This window comes from Scheffersomyces spartinae (assembly GCF_019049425.1).
Source record: "Scheffersomyces spartinae strain ARV_011 chromosome Unknown scaffold_4, whole genome shotgun sequence".
Taxonomy (NCBI): domain Eukaryota; kingdom Fungi; phylum Ascomycota; class Pichiomycetes; order Serinales; family Debaryomycetaceae; genus Lizanozyma; species Lizanozyma spartinae.
In genome coordinates, this window is record NW_025065051.1 from 302685 (window position 1) to 324266 (window position 21582).

The 21582-nt window shown below is 38.3% G+C and overlaps 8 protein-coding genes across 8 annotated transcripts; 4 read left to right on the top strand and 4 right to left on the bottom strand.

Moving 5' to 3' along the window:
- Positions 1-720: 720 nt before the first annotated feature.
- On the top strand, positions 721-4248 carry KQ657_003753 (uncharacterized protein; the record flags this gene model as incomplete). The annotated part of the gene is made up of 1 exon (XM_043194450.1): positions 721-4248. The coding sequence occupies one exon, from the start codon at positions 721-723 to the stop codon at positions 4246-4248; it is 3528 nt and encodes a 1175-aa protein (XP_043050774.1).
- A 224-nt stretch (positions 4249-4472) lies between these two features.
- KQ657_003754 (uncharacterized protein) lies at positions 4473-5207 on the bottom strand (the record flags this gene model as incomplete). Its single annotated transcript, XM_043194451.1, has 1 exon — positions 4473-5207. The coding sequence occupies one exon, from the start codon at positions 5205-5207 to the stop codon at positions 4473-4475; it is 735 nt and encodes a 244-aa protein (XP_043050775.1).
- Positions 5208-5600: 393 nt separating this feature from the next.
- Positions 5601-7301, bottom strand: SFP1 (Transcriptional regulator of ribosomal biogenesis proteins; the record flags this gene model as incomplete). Its single annotated transcript, XM_043194452.1, has 1 exon — positions 5601-7301. One exon carries the CDS (start codon positions 7299-7301, stop codon positions 5601-5603), a length of 1701 nt encoding a protein of 566 aa, XP_043050776.1.
- A 1994-nt stretch (positions 7302-9295) lies between these two features.
- Positions 9296-10594, bottom strand: KQ657_003756 (uncharacterized protein; the record flags this gene model as incomplete). Its single annotated transcript, XM_043194453.1, has 1 exon — positions 9296-10594. The coding sequence occupies one exon, from the start codon at positions 10592-10594 to the stop codon at positions 9296-9298; it is 1299 nt and encodes a 432-aa protein (XP_043050777.1).
- A 259-nt stretch (positions 10595-10853) lies between these two features.
- KQ657_003757 (uncharacterized protein) lies at positions 10854-12110 on the top strand (the record flags this gene model as incomplete). Its single annotated transcript, XM_043194454.1, has 1 exon — positions 10854-12110. The coding sequence occupies one exon, from the start codon at positions 10854-10856 to the stop codon at positions 12108-12110; it is 1257 nt and encodes a 418-aa protein (XP_043050778.1).
- Positions 12111-14057: 1947 nt separating this feature from the next.
- CDC24 (Rho family guanine nucleotide exchange factor) lies at positions 14058-16463 on the top strand (the record flags this gene model as incomplete). Its single annotated transcript, XM_043194455.1, has 1 exon — positions 14058-16463. One exon carries the CDS (start codon positions 14058-14060, stop codon positions 16461-16463), a length of 2406 nt encoding a protein of 801 aa, XP_043050779.1.
- Positions 16464-16897: 434 nt separating this feature from the next.
- CIR2 (putative electron-transferring-flavoprotein dehydrogenase) lies at positions 16898-18962 on the top strand (the record flags this gene model as incomplete). The annotated part of the gene is made up of 2 exons (XM_043194456.1): positions 16898-16919; positions 17122-18962. 2 exons carry the CDS (start codon positions 16898-16900, stop codon positions 18960-18962), a joined length of 1863 nt encoding a protein of 620 aa, XP_043050780.1.
- A 685-nt stretch (positions 18963-19647) lies between these two features.
- On the bottom strand, positions 19648-21582 carry GDS1 (Gds1p; the record flags this gene model as incomplete). The annotated part of the gene is made up of 1 exon (XM_043194457.1): positions 19648-21582. The coding sequence occupies one exon, from the start codon at positions 21580-21582 to the stop codon at positions 19648-19650; it is 1935 nt and encodes a 644-aa protein (XP_043050781.1).

Here is a 21582-nt window from a genome sequence, read left to right on the forward strand (position 1 = left end):
TTGTATTATTTACTCTGTATAATTCACCCTATATAATTCATACTACAATATGATAGACAACAGTACAAAATATTATAAAAACCTTAGGGTCTACTTAAATTAGGTAGCTTAATTTTGTTCGACGACCTTACAGCCAATTCCACAACCGACTATAATTGCATTCCACAATGCATCAAGCGAATGTCGTTTCAAAACCAAAATAGAACTATTGTTGTGAGCACCCCCTGAAGCGATGGGGGAATACCAAGTGGAAATTGTAAACAGTACGCAGAATGGTTGCTTTTCTCAGGCGTTATACACACTTTGTATGGGGATTACTTTTTCTGTCGTCTCTGATGTTAGGCTATTGCAATATCTTTAGTATTGGACAGACAATTCTTTTTTTGCATAACAGTATTTTATTTTGTTGGACCATTTATTATAACTAGTTTACGGTTCTTCGTGGGTGGTTTTTAGTTCTTTTACTATTATCAGTGACGTTCTTTCCACTTATAAGGCTCTGTATTACATTTACATTCCTTAAGTTAACCTTTACCACGGTACCGGTTGTATTCCTCACGCACTCAACGTTGTCAGTTAAAATTGCCGTGCCGAAGTGGTGATCTAACCAGGAGAGTTGCTCTGAGATCTTAGACACCGGTCAGTCATATTATTTGAATTGCACCAACAATCGCTACATTTATTTCGTTTTATTTACAGAACCAAACCTTCCCATGAGGCATGTCTAAGGTTTTTTCCATAACCAAAAAGTTATCAGTTAAGGCAGGCCTTAACTCAGGCAACCTGAATAAAGACATTCAAAGTGATCCTCAAACTTTGCAGAATACAATCCCAATTGCTTCTAATAAAGCTGAACCTTTGTCATCAAAACCCTTTCGTAATAATGGTAACGTTAGAACAGAAGAATCCTCCCTTTATGCTTCTCCTATACTTCCTAGAACCCCCACGATGTCCACTTTTGGTTCCTCCACTTCTTTAAGAAGCCCCAACCCGTCAACCCGTGGGCCCTCGTCGTCTCCTCCATCAAAGTTGATAAAACAATTGTTGAAAAAATATAAGAAACTAGAAATATCTTTAACCAGATTTAATTCTAAATCAAATAGCAGAACAAAAACAAATATCTTACGTTTAACATTGTTGCCATTTTTACGTCATAGCAATGAGTTTAATGATTTGAGTAAATACACTGACTCTAATATCTGTGGATCATTAAATAATGTACTTCTTACAGTGTTGATAAAATGGTGGGAAGCTCTTTTATGTGGTTTGCTTGATAAAGTGCCTCCCTCAACTGCTACAAGTAGTTTATCTTGCTCTCCGAATTCTCAGCAAAGCTCTGAGCCTTCCATGAAAACCAAGCTTCCCAATATTCCCGAATCTCAACATCATTTTATGCCAGCTCCTCACTCCCAAGTTGGTTCAAGCGATAGAAACGCATATTTAGAGGGTATATCTCGTATCATCGCTCGTCGTGAATGGTTCGCCTTGCATAAGAAGTTGGATAAGGATTTGATTCACCAATTTGAATATCTCTTGGAGACAACTTTGGATTGCTGTGTTTACAAATTACAAAATTATAAGCAAGTACCTTTATCTTTACTGTCATTCATTGGGAAAGTATTTGCATATCTGTTTTTCCATATTCCCGAAGTCGCTAAAGCTCTTATGTTTCTATTAGGTACTAAATTGTCGCAGCTTGATGGAGTTAAGAAGTGCTTCTTAAAAGAGGAAGACGAAGAGGTGCACGATGATGAAGAAAGTTGCCAATCGAAGTCAGATATGATGAAGAAGATATTTACTGAAGCATTCCCTCCACATTTACACGAATTCATTGATTTCAAAGGTAATAGGGCGAATACTCAATTGACGAGAGGACAAAGTACACTTATTAATGCCGTCCCTCCTCCAAAGCATCCTGTCAGAGGAATCAAAGATCCAAATGGTATTTGGGTTAAGCGCTGGAATTCTTATGATTCAGATATCTTTTGTTCGTTTCTCAGACATTATTTGAGCATTGTAGAGGATCTTATCGGTAAAGAGAACAGCTTGGGTTACCAAACGTTAGTAAGGTACTGCCCAGGTTTAAGCATTGTGACTGCGCATATTTTGCAGAATATCAAAAATGTGGTTTACAATAGACCCATGCTTTCATCGCCAATGATCCCTGCTAACATATCTATGGATCCGTCAGGCACAACAAAGGCATCACCTTTGCCTCCTACTCCAACCAGAGGTAGCAATGGAAATGCAAGTCAAAATGGGGCGACTGCAAATGAAAACCAGGGCAATAACAAATATTCCTCACTCATTAAGATTTTCAATGTATTGCGGGACTCATTATATCACTCCAATACAGTGCTGAGGGAATTCATTCATATTATTGATGGAATATTGATTTCTGAAGCCAAGTCTATATCAGTATATGATGTGAACAAAGCGAGCCCTGTTTTCAACTTGGTATATGAGTTTGCTAACCATATTGATGGTAATCCTTTCGGCTATGATTTGAATTGGACATTTTGGTTAGACTGTAACTACAGAATGCTTAACTGCACGGATCACATCCAGTTAATGTTGAAATCATTATCTTTTATTTTTAACTCCTGGGATTTAATTCCTGTTGGTTTCAACTTCTCACCGGTACCGAATATTAATGAACCATATGACAATAACGATGACAGTTATCCATGGATTCTGTTTGCTGAGTACGGTGACAAGTTGAACTTTTCACGTTGGCTCATCTGCCAAGAGACTTTTGAAAAGTTTTTCATTCATTGGCATCCGATAGTTAGATCTTACTACATTAGATTTCTTGTATGGAGATTGATCGGAGTTAATAATCTGGAAAATACAGTTCAAATTGATTTGATTTCAGAGTTGAATTCCGTTTTAACAACCGGTTTTAATGTTTTAGTTGAGCACTTGGAATGTTTCGCTCTGACAGGAGCAAGTTACTCTTCCTTGTCTGCATTGGATTTCAAAGTTGATAGTCCTTTAGCTAACCGTCGATTAAGTGTTATGGCCATAAGAGATGAATTTTTGGACTTAGAATGCTTCCATGACTTGAGAAAGACTCATCCCTTTGAAATCTTTGATGAGGCAGTTTATACTTGTCTTGCATTAACTGTCAACCCTTTGGTTAATGTGAACAATAGCCTGAATAGTGTTGAAGCTAGTGCCGGTTCACTGATTTCTAAGAATGAACGGTCGAATGGGTTAGTAAGTTCATTGGGAAAATTTTTGAAGGGGTTAACAGTGAAGGATGAAGAAGAGCTAAGTAGATCGTCCCAAGATTATTTGAGTCAACATCCACCCAGTTCTTCCACCAATTCAAGCGGAACCAGAAGCACTAGTTTGGGGAGCATGGGAATTGATTCCAAATTTGGATCTTTCTCAACGTTAATTCTGAGATCACCCTCTCCTTCTTTATTTTCTTTCAATCTGGATCCTACATCGTTATCACTGTTTAGCAGCGAAGATGACGATGAAAGCGACATGGATAAAGTGTCATCAAGTTTGGATGAAATATTTGCATATGGAGAAGAAGAGTCATATGGCGTCACTTGTGGTGATTCTGTACATTCAACTCCCAAAAGTAGTCAATCACGTCGGGATACTACTCCAGCCTCTCGTGCCTATTCATCAAGAAAGACGATATTCAAATCACCACCAGATGTCATTAGACCCATCTACAAGATTGATATTGTCATTGATCACGATTCATTCAATGACAAGCTACGGATAGTAAATAATAGTGTTCGTGGTGGCTATCCATGGGTAATCTCGTTAAGAAATCAATGTGAGTTACCACCTGAGCCTACCATTCCTAACATGTCAATTTTCATAACAAATGACCCATTCAATAAGTTTTTGATCCAAGAAGAATATATGATATTTAGCAATCAGCCTGATGATGATCAAAATTGCCAAAAAAAGAAAGCATTCGAGTCCAAGCTAAACATGAATGTAATCAATAATTTGGGGAAATCTTTATTTGAATATCATAAAGTTGTGGAAGAGTTTAAGTTTTTTTTGAGCAAGAGAGTTGAGTTTGATCACTTGAATTCATTACCAACGTTTGCCTCCAACTCCGCAACCAATAGAGATGTTGATTCGGGTGTGCCTTCAAGTGGCAATGGATTTCAAGGATTTGCAGATGGAAGTTCGCTTGATGAAGCAACATATTTGAGGAGAATAATGCCCAATTTGTGTATCGATACTGAAATGGGGTTTGCTAATGCTGGATAAATCATTTTAGATCCTCTGGTAGGGTCTGAACATTTTTTTAGTTTTTTATTTGCGTTCTTTCTTTCGTTTACATTTCCAACAGTTTGCTTTATTCTTAGAAAGTAAATATTTTCAATATTATATTGTTCATTGCAATTTGCATTATTGGTAAAATAGAATTTTTCATACTTACTTTTAATATTTAATGGTCTATGGCAAAATTATCAGGGCAGAAATTTACTTCATTAGTTAACCTTTTTAGAGTCTCTTTGCAGTGTGGCAATGACGTTCATGATGAAACTGGAGACAAGCATGACTAGCGTACAAACAGCATAAAACACTACTGATCCTATTATTAAACTCAGAAAGTAGTAATGGTACATATAATAACGCATTCCTCTCCAAGCCACATCTAACATCAAGTATGACGAGGTACTATATGACTCCTTCACCGATTCGTCTATTATAAGCTCGAGTGCCGTCTGCTTAAGGAAAGATCCTCTAACACCCCGTGCCACGGGTACTAAGAGAGAATAAGTTTTATCCCAATTGATCCATTTGGGGAACACTAGCCACCGTAAGGCATAAGGAATGTAAGGATTGTTATGCTTGTAGACATTCTTCCAATCACAATTGACTAAAACTGAAGACTGCAACTGGGGACCCGATTCTGATTGCAAGGAATAATGCGCCAAGTATTGAGCCGAATCAAAACACCAAAGATTTAATCGTAGCAGTAAGTCGTAGAACACCTCCTTTTTGATAGTTGACAATTGAGTAATGGAGGATATTTCATTAATTAAAACCACCTCTTGTGGAGAATTGGGTATTAGTATTTGGTAGAAATAGAGGTACGCAGCCACCGCTAATGGAAACACTACAACCACATAAACCCAAGTAGTTATAGTGTAGAGAATTGGCTTCCTAGAATGAAGTAAAGTTCCCTTAATTGCGTTTAAAAGTGCGGAGACAATAAACATGATTGGGGGGAAGGGGAAAGTACCGATTGGTGATTTACTCCAACAACAACACAACGGTGAAGTTTCTGGTTTCAACCAATGATGGGAAATCCAAGCTACGCTGGATAGGGAAAGATGTCAAAAAGCTTGAAGTTAAAGCCAATCAATCTTATATCAAAAGAAAGTACTTTGATTGCTACTGTATCATGGACTTGATTGTGGGAAATGATTTATATGTTCGCACAATTTAGTGGTTTAACTATCTAGAGCTACACTGAGGCATAGTTATATAATATATACTTATTACACTATTCCAATGCTCTACATATCTACACACTCTAATATACATACATCAAAAAGAAAGAAAGACCTTTAGAAAATACTAATATCATCACTAATACAAACACTATCCATTTAGTGAGTAGTGTGTCCCCTATGGTACTTTAAACCATTCAAGTTCTTGTATCGTTTACCGCATACCTCGCATCGGTATGGCTTGTCCTTCTCCATACTAGCTCCATCTAAGTAAGGAGTATTCAGCTCAGGGTCAATTACACTAATTGTCCCATCAGGGTTCTCTTGAAGCATCTGATTCTGGTGACCATGAAGTCGATGGTACTTCAACCCATTCTGATTCTTATACATTTTGTCACATCCAATAACTGGACATCTAAAAGGCTTATTTTCAGAATTCTCCATAATGTACAAATGCCTAGCAGGATCATCAATATACATCGCATCTTCATCCTCATTGCCTCCATTCTTTTGAGAACGAGAGAATGAACTCCCGTTTCCAGAACCTTGACTAACACGTTGTTGCTGCCGTTGGTTTGATTGCCGCACTTGAGACAAGCTGGAATTACGTTGCTGTTGCTGGTGGCTTTGATGAGCTTGAGCTTGTTGATGACTTTGTTGCAGTTGATGGTTTGGAGTTTGAGGCAGTTGATGACGACTTTGTTGATTTTGTTGCAGTTGTGACAGTTGCAGTTGCAGTTGCAGCTGTTGTTGATGATGGCTTTGATGCAGTTGCTGCAGCAGTTGTTGCTGTAACCGAGCTAGTTGTTGATTTTGTTGCTCTTGTTGAATTTCTTGGTTGACTCTGCCAGAGCCCGCAGAAGTTTTCGTATTAGAGTTGCCAGGCCTAGAAGAGTGAACGGATTGTTGCTGAATTGTCTGTGGTTGGATATTGAAATGATGACTCTGAAGATTTGAAGAGGTTGTCGCCAGAGCTAAGTCTAGACTTGCTCCAGAGGTAGCAGGATGATGCATGCTAGTGTTTGACATATGATGTGGATTATGATGTCTATTGTGGGTGTTATTCAAAAACACATCGTTGGTAGAAACTGTTTCCATTATGCTGTTGTTGGTGCTAAGTTGAGCTCTAGCACGAGCAAACAGATGAGGCGATTGAAGTTGATGATGGTGGCTCAGTGCATGGTGTATCATGTCTTCATCCATTGCATCAGGATCATGAGGAATATCGTGGGCTCCAGTACCATGGGAAGCATGGTGCAAAGAACCAGGAATACTCTGGTTGGGGTCATAATGATGAGGGTTGTGAATCTGCGGATGAGCGGAATGGTCTGATGGGGGTGATGGAGAAATGTGGGCTTCCTCGTAATGACGCAACAAATCATGAAGCGTAGGAAGTAATTGACCACAACAGGAATAGTCCTTGCAATAATCTGCTTCCAAGTCAGGTAGATAAGAAGCGGCGGAATGCTGAATTGGTGGAGACATTGAATGCATGTAATTCATATTAGCATTGTGATTGTTGTTGTTGCCGTTGTTGACGTTACTGTTGTTCATATTGTTGGGATTACTGTAACCATTACCATTGTTGTTCCCAGTAAACCGAAACGAGCCTCTACGAGGGTTGATAAGGGGATAGTGATAATTGGAGTTGCTACTTTGAGTGTTGGAACCGTTATTATTGTTGAAAGCTGCTGCATTGTTAGTTGTGTTGTACATCATAACTTCATCTTTCAACCAGGATCCGATAGTGATGGATCCCCAACTAGTAGAAACATCCCTCATCACCACAGACTCCCTTCGGAACGAGTTACGGTGAGAAACCGGCCTGGTACCATGGGAAGATGATCCAGAAACTGACATATTGGACTGCGTCATTCCAGTGATGTCGATAGGCTGGGGCGTCGGTATAGCCAAATGGGATGAAGATAGGGAGTCACTTCCAGAGGGAGCAGTGGCGGTAGTTGAAGTGCCACCAAATCCACCCGATCCGTTCCCGTTAGACGTGGGAGCAGATTCAAATATCCTGGTATTAAACATGGCGTTGAAGATACGATCTTATTTCAAGTAGGAGCCCAATGATTATAGTATTAATAATGGTAATAATAATTTGGGAATGAGATGACGGTAGCAGTGGACAAAGATAGGGGACTCCACAATATACCAAAAAAAATAACAAAAGGTGGATATAGCCGTCACTGATCGTCTGGCAGTATATATGAACTGGCCGTAGGGTAACACTAGTTCACTGCTACTTGAATATTGAGGAAAGAAGTGATGATGGAATATAAACTTAGTTTGGTTTTTTTTTTTCAGGGAACAATCCGTATTTCAAAGTGCGCTTATAAGACGACAAAAAGACGCACACTGCTCATACAAGTACGGTGTAGCTAAAAGACTATAGTACGATACCGTAAAAGACTAAACCTAAGGGTAATACAATAGACTTAGTAATTACAAGCGAGATTATGAAGTTTACTTGAAAGCGTAATAGTAGTATTAGTATATTAATCTGCCCCTCAAATTAAAGGCATCGAAGCATTCATACTTTATACGACCACAGAGTACCATTCCATTACTCATCTAACACACGCCTAACCTGCAAAAGTTTAGCTGCTACAAATGGTCGTTGCTTGTTTACACAGATTAAAGTGCAATACACCTAGCTACTAAACTGTAGCGCATCCCACATACGGAACATGCTGAATTACAGAACGCTATGTAATACTGAATTGAAAACTATCGCTAATAATCATGATGAGATATATGTGCCAATAGGATGGTGCCGCTTGTGGCTATAAACTCTAGGGTACAAACCGCGGCGACCTAAGCATGCCAGCGAATACGGGAGACGGTACGAGATGAGGTGTTATGCTTTTGTGCACACACACGGCTAGTGATTGGGGTCGGACGAGTACCGCTTTCAGGTTTACCCTATAATAATTACACAGTGTGACGGTTTGCATCCCTTACCGTACTTTTACACCAGAGTTCACCATAATTGCATACGCCTATAATAAATGGTATCAAAGTGCCCTGTCACTTCCTGTCAACAATTGAAAGGAAGTTGAATCTGAAGGGATGATGACAATAAGATAAATCTCCGAAATCCATTGGAGTGTATTTAACAAAATGGGAGTACCAACTTCCAAATCCCATGTCCCTGTAGTCAACGCATAAATGTTATCCCATGATCTTTCTACAGTGCAGTATCGCATCCAGTACAAGGTTAGTAGAACTGATACAATATGATAGCGGCCCCCTCCTTCTCGCTCTTTTCCCAAGTCCGAATAAACTAGGTTACTTGGCTCAGGATAATTGTGCTAAGTTTAAGTTTCTTAATGGTGAAGACACGTTTGTCTCTAGGGAGAGCACTCGAAACGCTTTATTGTGTTTTATGTAGGTTATGTAATTGATGGTCACAGGTAATAGGAAGGTAGACAATAAAGTGAAAAAGGCGCACGATGTAATCCGAATAAATTTCAGGTGCGTGCATAGCGTTAGACAGAAGCGGGACGTACTATGTCTTAGATACCATTATCGCATACCAGAATAGTACTTTACAGATGGGAGTGTAATAGTATTGCTAATGAGAGTCTCCCAGGTCAATAAGTAGATTATCGGATGTTCTAAACAGACTTCGATTAGCCTTTTAAGCCTTGTTACTTTACAACTAAAGTGTTTTATCTCCCGTACCGAAAATGAATCATGAGATGACGCATACAGGATAATTTTCCATCTCAACACCACACACGCCTTTTATAATAACTAAGTCTTTAGCTTTCATTTATGCATGTATTAAAAGTTACAACTGCACCCTATTCTATTCTATTATATATATGTACACAATCCATTCACTAGTAGTACGGTGTTTGCCCCAGCGCATCTTGATTTGTAGTTGGTGTTTGGTTCCGATGACTATTCGGGGTATACTTCTCGATTGCTCCAACAGGTACAGCTATTCCTTGAGGCCATTTACTATCTTGACCAATATCTTTCCAGTCTTGCACGGTATCGAACTTGAGAGTATCGTTCTCTTTGGTATATTTAACTCGAAGACGAACAAGCATGTCAAATAAGTAGGTCAAATCTTGGGTCATATGGATCATCTTAGCAAAATCCGACTTATTGTAGTTCAACTCTGCTGTTGATTGCATATTCTTGAGCAAAGAATCTTGCCGATGTATTTTCAACCATTCACGAGCCCTTTTACCACTACCTATATCGTCACTAATTTTGCGACCTTGAAGTGTCACGATTCCAAAGTTAACTAGTCCTATTGCTTCCCCAATTTTATCTTGCTGGTAGTTGTCAATAGAGTAGAAAAGACCGATGTACCCCATAATGTATTTGCGCATCACAACTAAATAAGAATACCATGAATTGGCCTCTATTGACCATTGTTCATTAATTTTGATCATTTGGTCACTTTTGTCAATAGCCATAAGTGCTCTGTTTAATTCCCCAAGACAATATATGGCTATTCTTGTTAAAGTACCATTATTTTTACTGATTAGTTTGCCTCCATCAACATCATCGAGTGATCCAAAATTCATACGGTTTACCCAACCAGATTTGATTATTATACCCAATTGTAAGTTAAGATTATTGATATGTGTCAAAAATTCTAACCATAAGTTCGATCCGATCACCTCTTGACCATAACGAACGACACTTAACAGTAGTTTCAAAAGATTTGTAGTAGTTTTCCATTGATGATCTGCTTCGGGACTCGCATTATCACCCTGAATGAGCTCTTCAGTCCGCAGAGCCGCCATTGACATATATGCTAAACTAATTGCTCCAACTACCATGCTTATTTCTTCTGTAGTAGTCCACACCGTGGATTCTTTGCTGCTTTCAATCACAGATAGTTCCCCTTCACTTTCTTTGGTGTTATATTTTTTTAATTTATCCTTCAATTTATCCTTCAATTTAGTCCTTGTAACGTTCACAGTAGTCCACGGTCTCAACGAACCATTTAAAAGGGCTATATCTCGATGTCCCACTAGCCAGTCCAAATATACTTCCAATTCCTCTAAATAAGAGATCTGCAGAACTTCCGCTATGGAGATGAGGCCATTACGAAACTTTTCACATTGACTTAACAAACACGGTACTCTTACTGGAAGCGTAATTGTTTGTGGTCTAATCATCTCTGAATATGGTGTTCCTATAAAAAATATAATACTTTATGGAGTCGTATATTCGGCTTTTACCCCAAAGTTCCATCGGTAATCATTTGGAAAAGTAGTGCGAAGATCACATACAGGACACTGAAAATAAATGAGGAACTAAAACTCCTATAGTGTCGTAGACCTTCTACCTAGTTGACCGAAAACAAGGGAAAGTCAATTACAGCACCATAAGACTTGTGTGTTAAGTCTGCTAATTCAATTTAATTCTGAAGAATATATGAGTGCTGTTAATAAGAAGTTCTTTGAGGACTTTACTTCAATCCCTATTCGAGATCAATCACTTCCTAACCATTTTGATGCAGGTGAAGTGATCCACATAGCACTCAATTTCACTGGTACACGATTAGCTTATTCTCGTTCAGATGGATCTGTCAGAATATGGTCGATGATGAACGAAGGTGGCAGAGAAAGTGTAGTGATTGAATCCCCCCACACCAAGCCTGTAGAGCTGTTGTGCTTTAATCCACAAGAAGAGTTTGTGTTTCTCACCGTGGCCAGAGATGAATATATAAGGGTTTGGAGGACAAATGGCGTTTTACAACGTGAGGTACAAGTCAAATCACCTGTCAATAAGTCAGGGAAAGGTAGTGACAAAGCTAATGTAATTTTACAACATGTTGGCTATTCCAGTGATGGACAAATTGTAGTCGTTGCCGACAGAGAAGGTTGGATATATGGCTTTGATGCACTGTTTGCACCCATATTTTCGGTTGACGTTGGTGAATATGTTTATTCCATTATGTGGTTTCATTTTGAGCACAAGTATTTTGCTTGTGGATTACAGGATGGATCTATTCCAATATTTGAACTTGTTGAGAAAAGCTCAGAACATCAACTACTTTATGAAATAAGAAAATTGACAACTTTAAGAGGTCACCGGTCATCGGTAACTTGTTTGGCCATTGATCCCCGAGGAATCTATTTTGCAGCTGGATCAAATGAAGGTGTAGTACTGATATGGAAGAATGAAACAATGCTCGTTACAAGAGTGATAAGCGATATTGATGAAGCAGTTACTGATTTAGATATTTCACGAGATGGAACGTATGTAGCAGTTTCATTTGATAGAACCGCTTCTGGCAAGATTTATGATATTTCTTTGGGTGATAAGATTTATGATATTCCTAATAGTCTGAGTGGGTCACAAGTAACCCCCCAAATAAGGTGGTTTCCTCAAAAGACAACATTTGTATATGTGGGTGATAAGGGTCGGAATGTGGTGCTTATGAAACGTCCGGAAGAGGGTTTAAGAAAACGTGCTGATGATAAAATGGGCAGGCTTGGAGATGGGGATGGTGTTAAAGGCAGAGATATTAGAGATAGTAGAACTAACAAGGATCATAGAGAAAACAGAGATAAGAGAATCACCAGAGAGAGCAGAGAGAGTAGAGAGAGTAGAGATAACAGGGACAGAGACATTAGGCACAGAGATAAAGATACCCAGAAGAGAAGACTGCATCATCAACGGTATTAACAAACCTATGGAATTGTAAGGTGCTGAATCTTTTTGGAGATAAGTGTGTACTTGAACTGGGAGGTTCCTACCCCAAAACAGAAATTTTTCAGATACAGGAGCCACAGGAGTAATTCAATAATAGGAATTAAGTTACACCCATTCGGACTACAGTTTTAACAATGCTTTTCTCTAAAGCGCCCTTAAATACACAATAATAACCTACTACTATTTTTTCAAAGGCGCTATGTATAACTTATCAACTGGTAATATGATGAATGGCAGTATGGTCATGAATACAAACACTCATTATGGGTAGCGCCATGCAAGGTTATTTACGAGTGCGTTGACGAAGGAAGAAAATACCAAAAACACCATGAATGGTGTTGTTCAACAGTATATATAACGAACACTTAATAACTCCACTATCAAAGAAACAAATAATAGCGCTTGAGTTTTGGTATCCCAGCGTATTTACTGGAGTAGATTATACACATAAGCTATTTCGGGTAATGGTGTATGCTTAATGTAGGGTTATATCTGTACACAGAACTCATGTCACCTGTGCATTGAATGCCTAGAACTTATATATACAATATGTACATATTCAAATTTCAGAGATTATGGGAAGCATTTCGAAGCATTAACGGAAATCGTACCACTATGCAACTGCTATCTATGTAATTTGACTTTATCACGGGAGGTCCAACAAAGCTTTCAAGGCGTAGCAGGTACATTCTGAGTTGTCTCGCTACAATAAAGACCAATGGAAACTTGCCTAAATCGGTTATGTAAGGGGTAAATTTATGTCAATTCGCACATGTATTGAACCCCAGATGAGTACCTGGTTTCGCATTATTACATCATCAGCCATTCCAATAGATGCCTCGTAGGAGTCAGGAAGCGTACTTAGACAAGTAACACTACTATTATTATAATGAACTCATATCGCGAACTACACTTCTTGGTAACTTGCAACGTGAACAGAACCATGACAAAATGTAATATAAAATAGCATAGGAATAACGGATTGAATTAGTAATAAATACACAGTTAAAGTCAACATGCGACCGAGTTTCTTGCGCTGTGTGGAACCTTTAATTGCGTTCTATTTTCATGAAGGAAAAGTTTTCGAAAGGGTTTGTGCTCCAACCAAAAACACTCAGAACGAAAAATCCTGTTTAATCTGAACGTGTTTACAGTAGATAACTTAATATATATATTATTCTTTTACTGAACAAAGAGCATCATTACGTATAAGAGATAACATAGTTTCCTAGCGTACTCAAAGGCTCCTTTTACTACTCAAAAGGTTGTAACAACAGGTTATAAAAATTCCCTACTTTTTGAGTTTAAGATTAGTTTACTGCTCCTTTTAAAGAAATAAAAACAATATAGGAATAGTTCCACTTTACCGTGTTTATATGATAGGTAGACAGTCATTACCTACGATTTGTTTCCATTGTGAGTATCTTTATTAGCACCTATATTTTTTTCATTGATAGGTAGCTTCCAATTACGTTACCTATAAATTGTGATATATTGTTCCAGCTCGAACTAGTCATATCGAAGCATTGGAATACCCCTCCCTCCAAAGAAAGCTTGAAAATTGAACCCATTCAACTGAAAATAGGTACACTCCTTAGGAGAACCAGACTTACAAATCTTAACCAAGGCGTTGGATTTTATAACGCTAGAACGGCGCTACCCACCTACACTGCCCAAGTCCTGTAAAACAGCTACGGATTACAAGCCTACGACGAAACCAAGAGCTTCCCTAACCTTAAGTTCCGTTTACACATATTTTTGATTCCAATGACAACGATGGAGAATAGACTGGATCATTCTATAGCGTCCTCCTCGATACAACCACCCTTCAGAACCATTTCAACCCATTCTCTAGGGTCGGCTCTGGGGACCTCAACCCCTCCAATCACCCGAATCACAACCTCAATGTCACAACTCACTATGAATAAGCGATCTGTCGCTAAAGAACATTTACATTATCAATGTTCCGTGTTGAAAAAGAAGTTTAGTCTTATTCCTGGCATGGAATTGTATCTTTCAAGTTCTTTCAACCAAGCAGAACAATGTTGTGAACAACAGGCATTAGCATTATCTCAGGATTCAAGTAAAGAGAACCGTCTCAACAGTGAGTATCGGTCATCTGTGATCTCTTCAGGGTTTTCTATTCATTCTGACAACTCCGTAGAGGCAAACGGAAATTCAAATGGAGCACAAAATAATAGTAGCTCCACTTTAATGCCTAATGGAAATAGTTCAGTCGCCAACTACAACAAAAAACTGACAAATAATAATATTTTTACATTTACTGCTGGTGTTCTACCTGCGAATATTAGTGTTGATCCAGTTACTCAAGTGTGGAAATTATTTCAAAGGGGCGACCCTTTGTGTCTTTTGTTCAATAAAGTGTGTAAGGACTATCAAATTCCAATCCAGCCTTCATCAAATGGTGATGACATGAAAACGTGCAAAAAAGCGGTTTACGATTTCATTATAGCAGTAACACTGCACATCGATCTTTCTAAGTTATCTAATTCCAACTCCGACACTAACACCTTGGATGATGATGATGAAGATGAGCCAGAGATGTTCACAATTTCTAATGTATTTTCCGACTCGACTTCTGATTTGTTGAAAGTTATAAATGTAGTTAACAGATTGATGGACCTTGACAAGGCTTTTTTCAAATTGGATGACAATTTTACCGTTCCTGACATTGTTATAAACGATGATAGATCAAAGGCTTTTAAGGAACTCGTTGAGACAGAACGAAAATTTGTTTCTGACTTAGAACTTCTTCAAAAGTACAAGCAGCAATTGGTGAATGCTGAAATCATAACCAATGAGCAAATCCAAATTCTCCTTCCAAATATTAATGAAATAATTGAGTTCCAAAGACGACTTTTGAATGGTTTGGAATGTAATGTGAATGTTCCATACAAATACCAACGCATAGGTTCAATTTTCATACATGCATCGAACGGTCCCTTTAAGTCGTACGAACCGTGGACTATAGCACAGCTTCAGGCGATTGAATTGGTGACGAAGGAAGCCGCAAACTTAAGACGGTCACTGTCATTATTGGATCCCGGGTTTGAGCTTCAATCTTTTCTTATAAAACCTATTCAAAGATTATGCAAATATCCACTTTTATTAGACCAAATGATAAAGTATTCTCCAGAATCACTGGAAGATCCGACTCCCCTGGCTACGTTTGGCGAGTTGTTACTTGCTAGGCAGGCGATGAAAGAGGTTGCTAATGAGATTAATGAGGCCCAACGTCGGGCTGAAAACGTTGAGTTCTTACGAAATTTAACAGATAGAGTGCAAAATTGGCGTGGTTTTGAGTTAAGGGATCAAGGAAACTTGCTTTACCATGGAACCGTTGGAGTGAGAGATCAAGATAATGAAAAGGAGTATCAAGCGTATTTGTTTGAACGAATTATATTCTTTTTTGTTGATACAGCGAATCCCGGGAATACAGAGAATAATTCGAGTACAAGCTCTAATAAGAAAATGCGTGAAATTCTTTCTTCTAGGAAGAAATCACAAGCATCAACATCCACTGCCAATTTACTTGAGAATTTGAACTCTACTCGAGATAAATCAGTACTTGAGTTGAAAGGCCGAGTATATATCTCTGAGATTTATAACTTTTCCACGGCAAATGTGAATAATGGGTATACATTAATGATCTCATGGTCAGGTCGCAAGGAGAATGGGTCATTTACTTTGAGATACAAAACAGAAGAAGCCCGTAACCAGTGGGAACATTATTTGCGCCAATTGAAGACTGCTGATAACAACAATTCTACAGTGGTGAGCAAGCGAGTACGAGACTCTCATGGATCTCAAGCTACAAATGATTCTTATGATTTAACTGCAGCATATTTGGCATCAAGTGATGCTAATTCTTCACGGTCGTCTAGTGGATCGCAATATCAACGTCATCATAGCTCATCATCAACTTTATCTATGCTTAAAGGGGCCAGGAGGTCAAAGTCAAATGGCACTATTGAATCCAGCTATGGAAACGGAAGCAGCAGTAGAAGAGGATCAGTGCATCAAGATACACCTGTTGTTGGTATTAAATTGATTTACAATAAGATTGAAATTCCTGGGTTATTGAACGTGTCGCAATACATTGCCTTCCCTGATTTACAAGAACGTATCAGTATTCTGATTTCTCTGAGTCAAGTGGTGACTGAGGACATTGTGGTTAATAAGATGAAGTATAAAGATGAAGATGGAGATTTTGTTGTTTTAGAGCTGGCTGACGACTGGAATTTGGCTGTGGATATGTTGCAAGAAATGGCACAAGCCAATGCGTTGACTATATTTGTACTGTAGGGTAATTTTTGAATTTAGAACTTGGATTTTTCTATGGCGGTGTTTGGCTAATAATAGCGGTTATTTGCATAAATATATTTGTAGCAGTTTATATTGTGAAATTTATCGTGGTACGAGCTTGAGCTTGATGTATGTTCTAATGTATGTACTTCTTTGAAGACTGAGTCAAAAGAAAAGTTAAACTAGTGCGGCCAAATCCCGAGTCAAGGTTAGAGCTACATGGCTGCAGCCAATTGAACCCTCATCAAGTCAAGTAAAATTCAATCAAAATACACGCTACGTGAAATTTAATCGGATATTTTCCATTGTTCACTGCTATATTAATGCTTAACAATATATGCCAACACATCTAGCGACGAATGACTAAATAGCACCTTCTGATTTGACGAAATTAGTTTGTAGAAAATTTAGTGTGGAAAATTCTATTGTTAACGATGACTCAAACACTGAACTTCAGTTTGCAAATAATTACCATTAAATAGTGTACAGATTTCCAATTTCTTAGGTGATAAGTTGTTGTTAAAACATATACAGGCACATATATAAGAGTCTGTAAACTATTCGACGAGGATGATCTTTAGGGCTGTAAGGGGAAATCAATGTGCTTTAAGAGTTAAATCTACAATCACTCGAAGTAGTACTATATTATTTCGTCCAGCATTAAAATTCGCCGCAACACCAGCAAGATCTTTTGTTAGTTATCCATATAGGAGACAAGGAGCTTCGTCTGCCCTAAAGGATTCGCTCACAGAGGACGATATCGAGATTTTGACGGAAGAAAGAGCTGCAGATGCTGTTGATGTATGTATTGTCGGAGGTGGACCATCAGGATTAGCTACCGCTATCAAATTAAAGCAATTGGATAATGAGAATGGGTCTGGTGAACTCCGGGTGGTTGTTTTGGAAAAAGCCAGTGATTTTGGTTCCCATATAGTAAGTGGGGCTGTTATCGAGCCAGGCGCTTTTAGAGAATTGTTTCCTGAAAGCGAATATTATAATGAAGATGGCTCAGGTATACCCTTGCCTCCAGATATTGTTACTTTAGTAGCTCATGATTCCATGAAAATGTTAACTGAAAAGTATTCCTTTCCCCTACCAGAACCATCTCAATTGCAAAATGCTGGCAAAAATTATATTGCCTCTTTAAACAATGTTGTCAAGTACTTATCAGAACAAGCTGAAGAAGTTGGAGTAGAATTATACCCTGGTATTTCTGTTTCTGAAGTAATTTATTCTGATGAAGCTAAAACTGCAGTTAAAGGGGTTGCTACAAAGGATATGGGTATTTCAAAACTGGGTAAACCCAAGCCCTCTTTTGAAAGAGGAATGGAATTCCATGCTAGAATTACTGTATTTGCAGAGGGTTGTCATGGCTCACTTACCAAGGAATTGATAAATGAATACAATCTTAGAGAAGGTAAACTGCCTCAATCGTATGGGTTAGGAATCAAAGAAATATGGGAAGTAAGTCCTGAGAAATTCGATAAAGGTTATGTTGGTCACACTGTAGGATACCCATTGAATTATAAGGACTATGGCGGGGGTTTCCAGTACCATTTTGGTGAAGGTTTGGTGGCTGTGGGGTTTGTCCTTGCTCTTGATTACGCTAACCCTTACCTTTCTCCATATCAAGAATTCCAGAAAATGAAATTGCACCCATTTTATAAGAATGTCTTAGAAGGTGGTAAGTGTATTTCATATGCTGCCAGAGCCTTGAATGAAGGTGGATATCAAGCTATTCCTAAGTTATATTTCCCTGGTGGTGTTCTTGTAGGATGTACAGCTGGGTTCTTAAACGTGGCTAAAATAAAAGGAACTCATCTTGCTATCAAAACAGGTATACTTGCAGCTGAGTCCATTTTCAATGAAATTAGTGAGTTAGAAGTTCTTTCTGATCCTTCGGAATTAGAAGATGTCGAACCTATAATCTTGAAGCTGTATGAAGAAGCTTTTGAAAAGAGTTGGGCTCGTGAAGAGTTATTCAGTGTACGGAACGTTAGACCGTCTTTCAACTCACCCATGGGATTGTTTGGAGGTTTAACTCACGCTGGTTTAAGTACTTTAATAACAAAAGGAGCTGAGCCATGGACTTTAGATTTCCATCATACTGATGCTGCTGCCACTCAAGATGCTTCCAAATTCACTCCAATTGAGTACCCTAAGGCTGATGGTAAAATTACTTTTGACTTATTAACCTCCGTTTCAAGAACTGGAACTTACCATGACGAAGATGAGCAATGTCATTTGAGAATTCCCGATCAAGATCACCGTAAACACGCTGAAAAGGCTTATCCCAAGTATAAAGGGGTTGAACAACGGTTTTGTCCAGCTGGGGTCTATGAATACATTGAGGATAAAAACGAACCTTTGGGGGTTAAATTCCAGATCAACAGTCAAAACTGCATTCACTGTAAGACATGTGACATCAAGGTTCCCACACAAGACATCGATTGGACTGTCCCTGAAGGTGGTGATGGTCCTAAGTACTACATGAGTTGATAAGATACTTTGTGCGATTAATGTAGACAAAGCATAAGTAAGTTTTAAATTTATAGTATACACGAAATGAAGAAAGTAAGGCGCATCAAATTCAAACCTAGCACAAGATTTCCAAAAGGCAAAGCACTGGGCCTTCAATTGACATAAAATGTATAGCATAGTTTGAAGTGGTTGGAAGACACCTTATTTGTAATGTAAGTGATCCAAAAATTTGGCAACTTGACGGTCACAGATGTCTTTGAATTTTCACTATCTTAAAATTCAGTTCACAGTAGCAATAGTAATAGTAGACATTCCTTTTCATTTTTATAATATTAAATGGGTTTTCACTTTTATTTTGTAGTTCTTTTTTTATAATTTTGACGACGATTTGTACATGGCTCAATTGTACTAATCATTTTATTTTGGGGAAGTTGTTGGAGATTAGAAATCGATCACTTTTCTAATCAGAAGATAAAAGAAAGTTTGAAGGAAGTTGATAAATGATGGAATATATGTGCAGAAAAATGGATGGTGTTTGGTTCATAAATCAAATAATAACACAATGTAATAAGAATAGAAGGAGAAATTGTGAATATTCCAAACGTATTCACAATAGGTAGATGTTTCTGAGGTCACCAAACAAAGAAATTTTTTTTAAAGTCCATTATCATGATAATGAAACTGCAGCCTTTTTTTATATCAGTTAGCCAAAAAATTTATCAATATCAGATAAACTAGTATCTTCAGGCGCTCCAATTTCTTGAGTCAAAAATCCTGATCTAACGACATTTAACCATTTTTTGTTTGGTTGAGGAAGGGTTTTCCCTGAGCCTTCATTGGATTTATGACTAGAAATAGCCTCCAAAGCAGCAGCATGAAGAGCAGCAGCTGCAGCGACAGCAGAAGGATTATGGGCTGCTGGTTGTCTTGAAATACGAGGAGCTGCTGCAGCTGCAGTTAAGAATTTGGACTTCTTATTGCATGACAAATAAGACATTGATTTAGAACGCTTACCATTTTTGTGAATCAATTCAACAAATACATCTTGATCTTCGTCTTCATCATCTGCTCCAAAAACTTCGAAATCGTCATCTTCTTCATCCCGATCCCCGTTAGCTAACTCCAATTCATCATCCAGATTCAAAGACAACTTTTTGGTTTCACCATTCAATTCATTGAGAGATGCCGTTACTGGCAATGAGGAATAAGGAACAAACAAGTTAGTACGTTCCAAAGTTGAATCTAAAAGGGTATGTTTTGTTCCCAAATCGAACATTGTTTGTCTTCTTTGTTTTAATGTGTGATTTGGTGTTTTGGGAAGCTCAAACGAACTATCAGTAAGGCCTTTCGTCTTGAACTGAATTTGGGGATCGGCAGATAAAGAAGTCAAATCGGTGGAAGAAGAGGTCAATCCGGAACTTTTAATTAAAGCTGATTTGTTGGAAAGTTTTGACAGAGTGGGAGAACCTGAGGACAGAGACTCACACCGACTACTTTGTGAATGTGAGTTGTGACCATTCAATAAAATTTGATTGTGTGAATCAGATTGACTTGATAATGGTTGCAGCAGCAGTTGTTGCTTTTGCATAGCATTCTTCACATGAAGATGGAAATCCTCAGCCAACAAACCTCTGTACACATAAACCATTCTTTTTGGCGAAGCATCGGCCCATTCTCTGGATAAGGCATATTTCAAGTTAACATCACCCTTTTCCACTCTCTTAACATAGGCATTCAATTTTGCACTTACTAAATTGGAAGTTTTGGTTGATAAACTTGCCATTTCTGGATGCCGTTCAACCAAAATATCACAAATTTGTTTTACAGTCATTCCCTTGCCTTCTGGATCCTTTTCATACAAGATGAGGAAAATAGCATATAACACATCATCTTCTAATGACAAGTCACCTTTTTGTTCAGGCCTTGGTTTCTCACCTGTAACCGGAATTGTTGTTGAGAAGCCAGTTGCAATTGGCACCCGAGAAGGGTTCTTTGGCTTTTTTGGAACAATACCCGAGCTTGCGTTGATGGAAGGGTTTGGCTGAGGACTGGATCCCCTAGATGAAGACAGCGAGGATGACTTACGATCCCCATTCATCAAGGAATCTGGAGAAATCAGTCTTGAAGATGGAGAGTCCAAATTTTCAGGAGTACTTTGTTTTAATTGTTTCTTTACTCTTGGAGAAATAGGAATTGAATTACTTTCGTGTCTCTGCTTATTAGGGGAGTCCATAATTGCGTTTGATTGGTTTGAAATGGCATGACTTTCATCAAAAGAATGAGTACCATCATCATTACTAGAGATCAAATTAATGTCACCGGTAGCTAAATCATCCAAATTCCCAGATAACAGATGGAGATCGTTATCGTGAATGTTTAAATCTATGTCAACTTCAGCATCAGCATCAATATCAACATCAACATCATCAACATCGAAATCGATACCTTCAGCATCTGATTCAACTGGGAGCACGTGGAGATTATTTTCAATTTCGTTAATGGAATGCAAGGCTGAAACTGATGAGGAGTTAAGACTATTCTTAGAGCTCATCAATCCCATTGATGTAGCATCAAATGTTGGGGAAGAAGGTGAGCCCACTTTTGAAAGTTCTATAGGTCTTCTGTCAGCTAAAGCCAT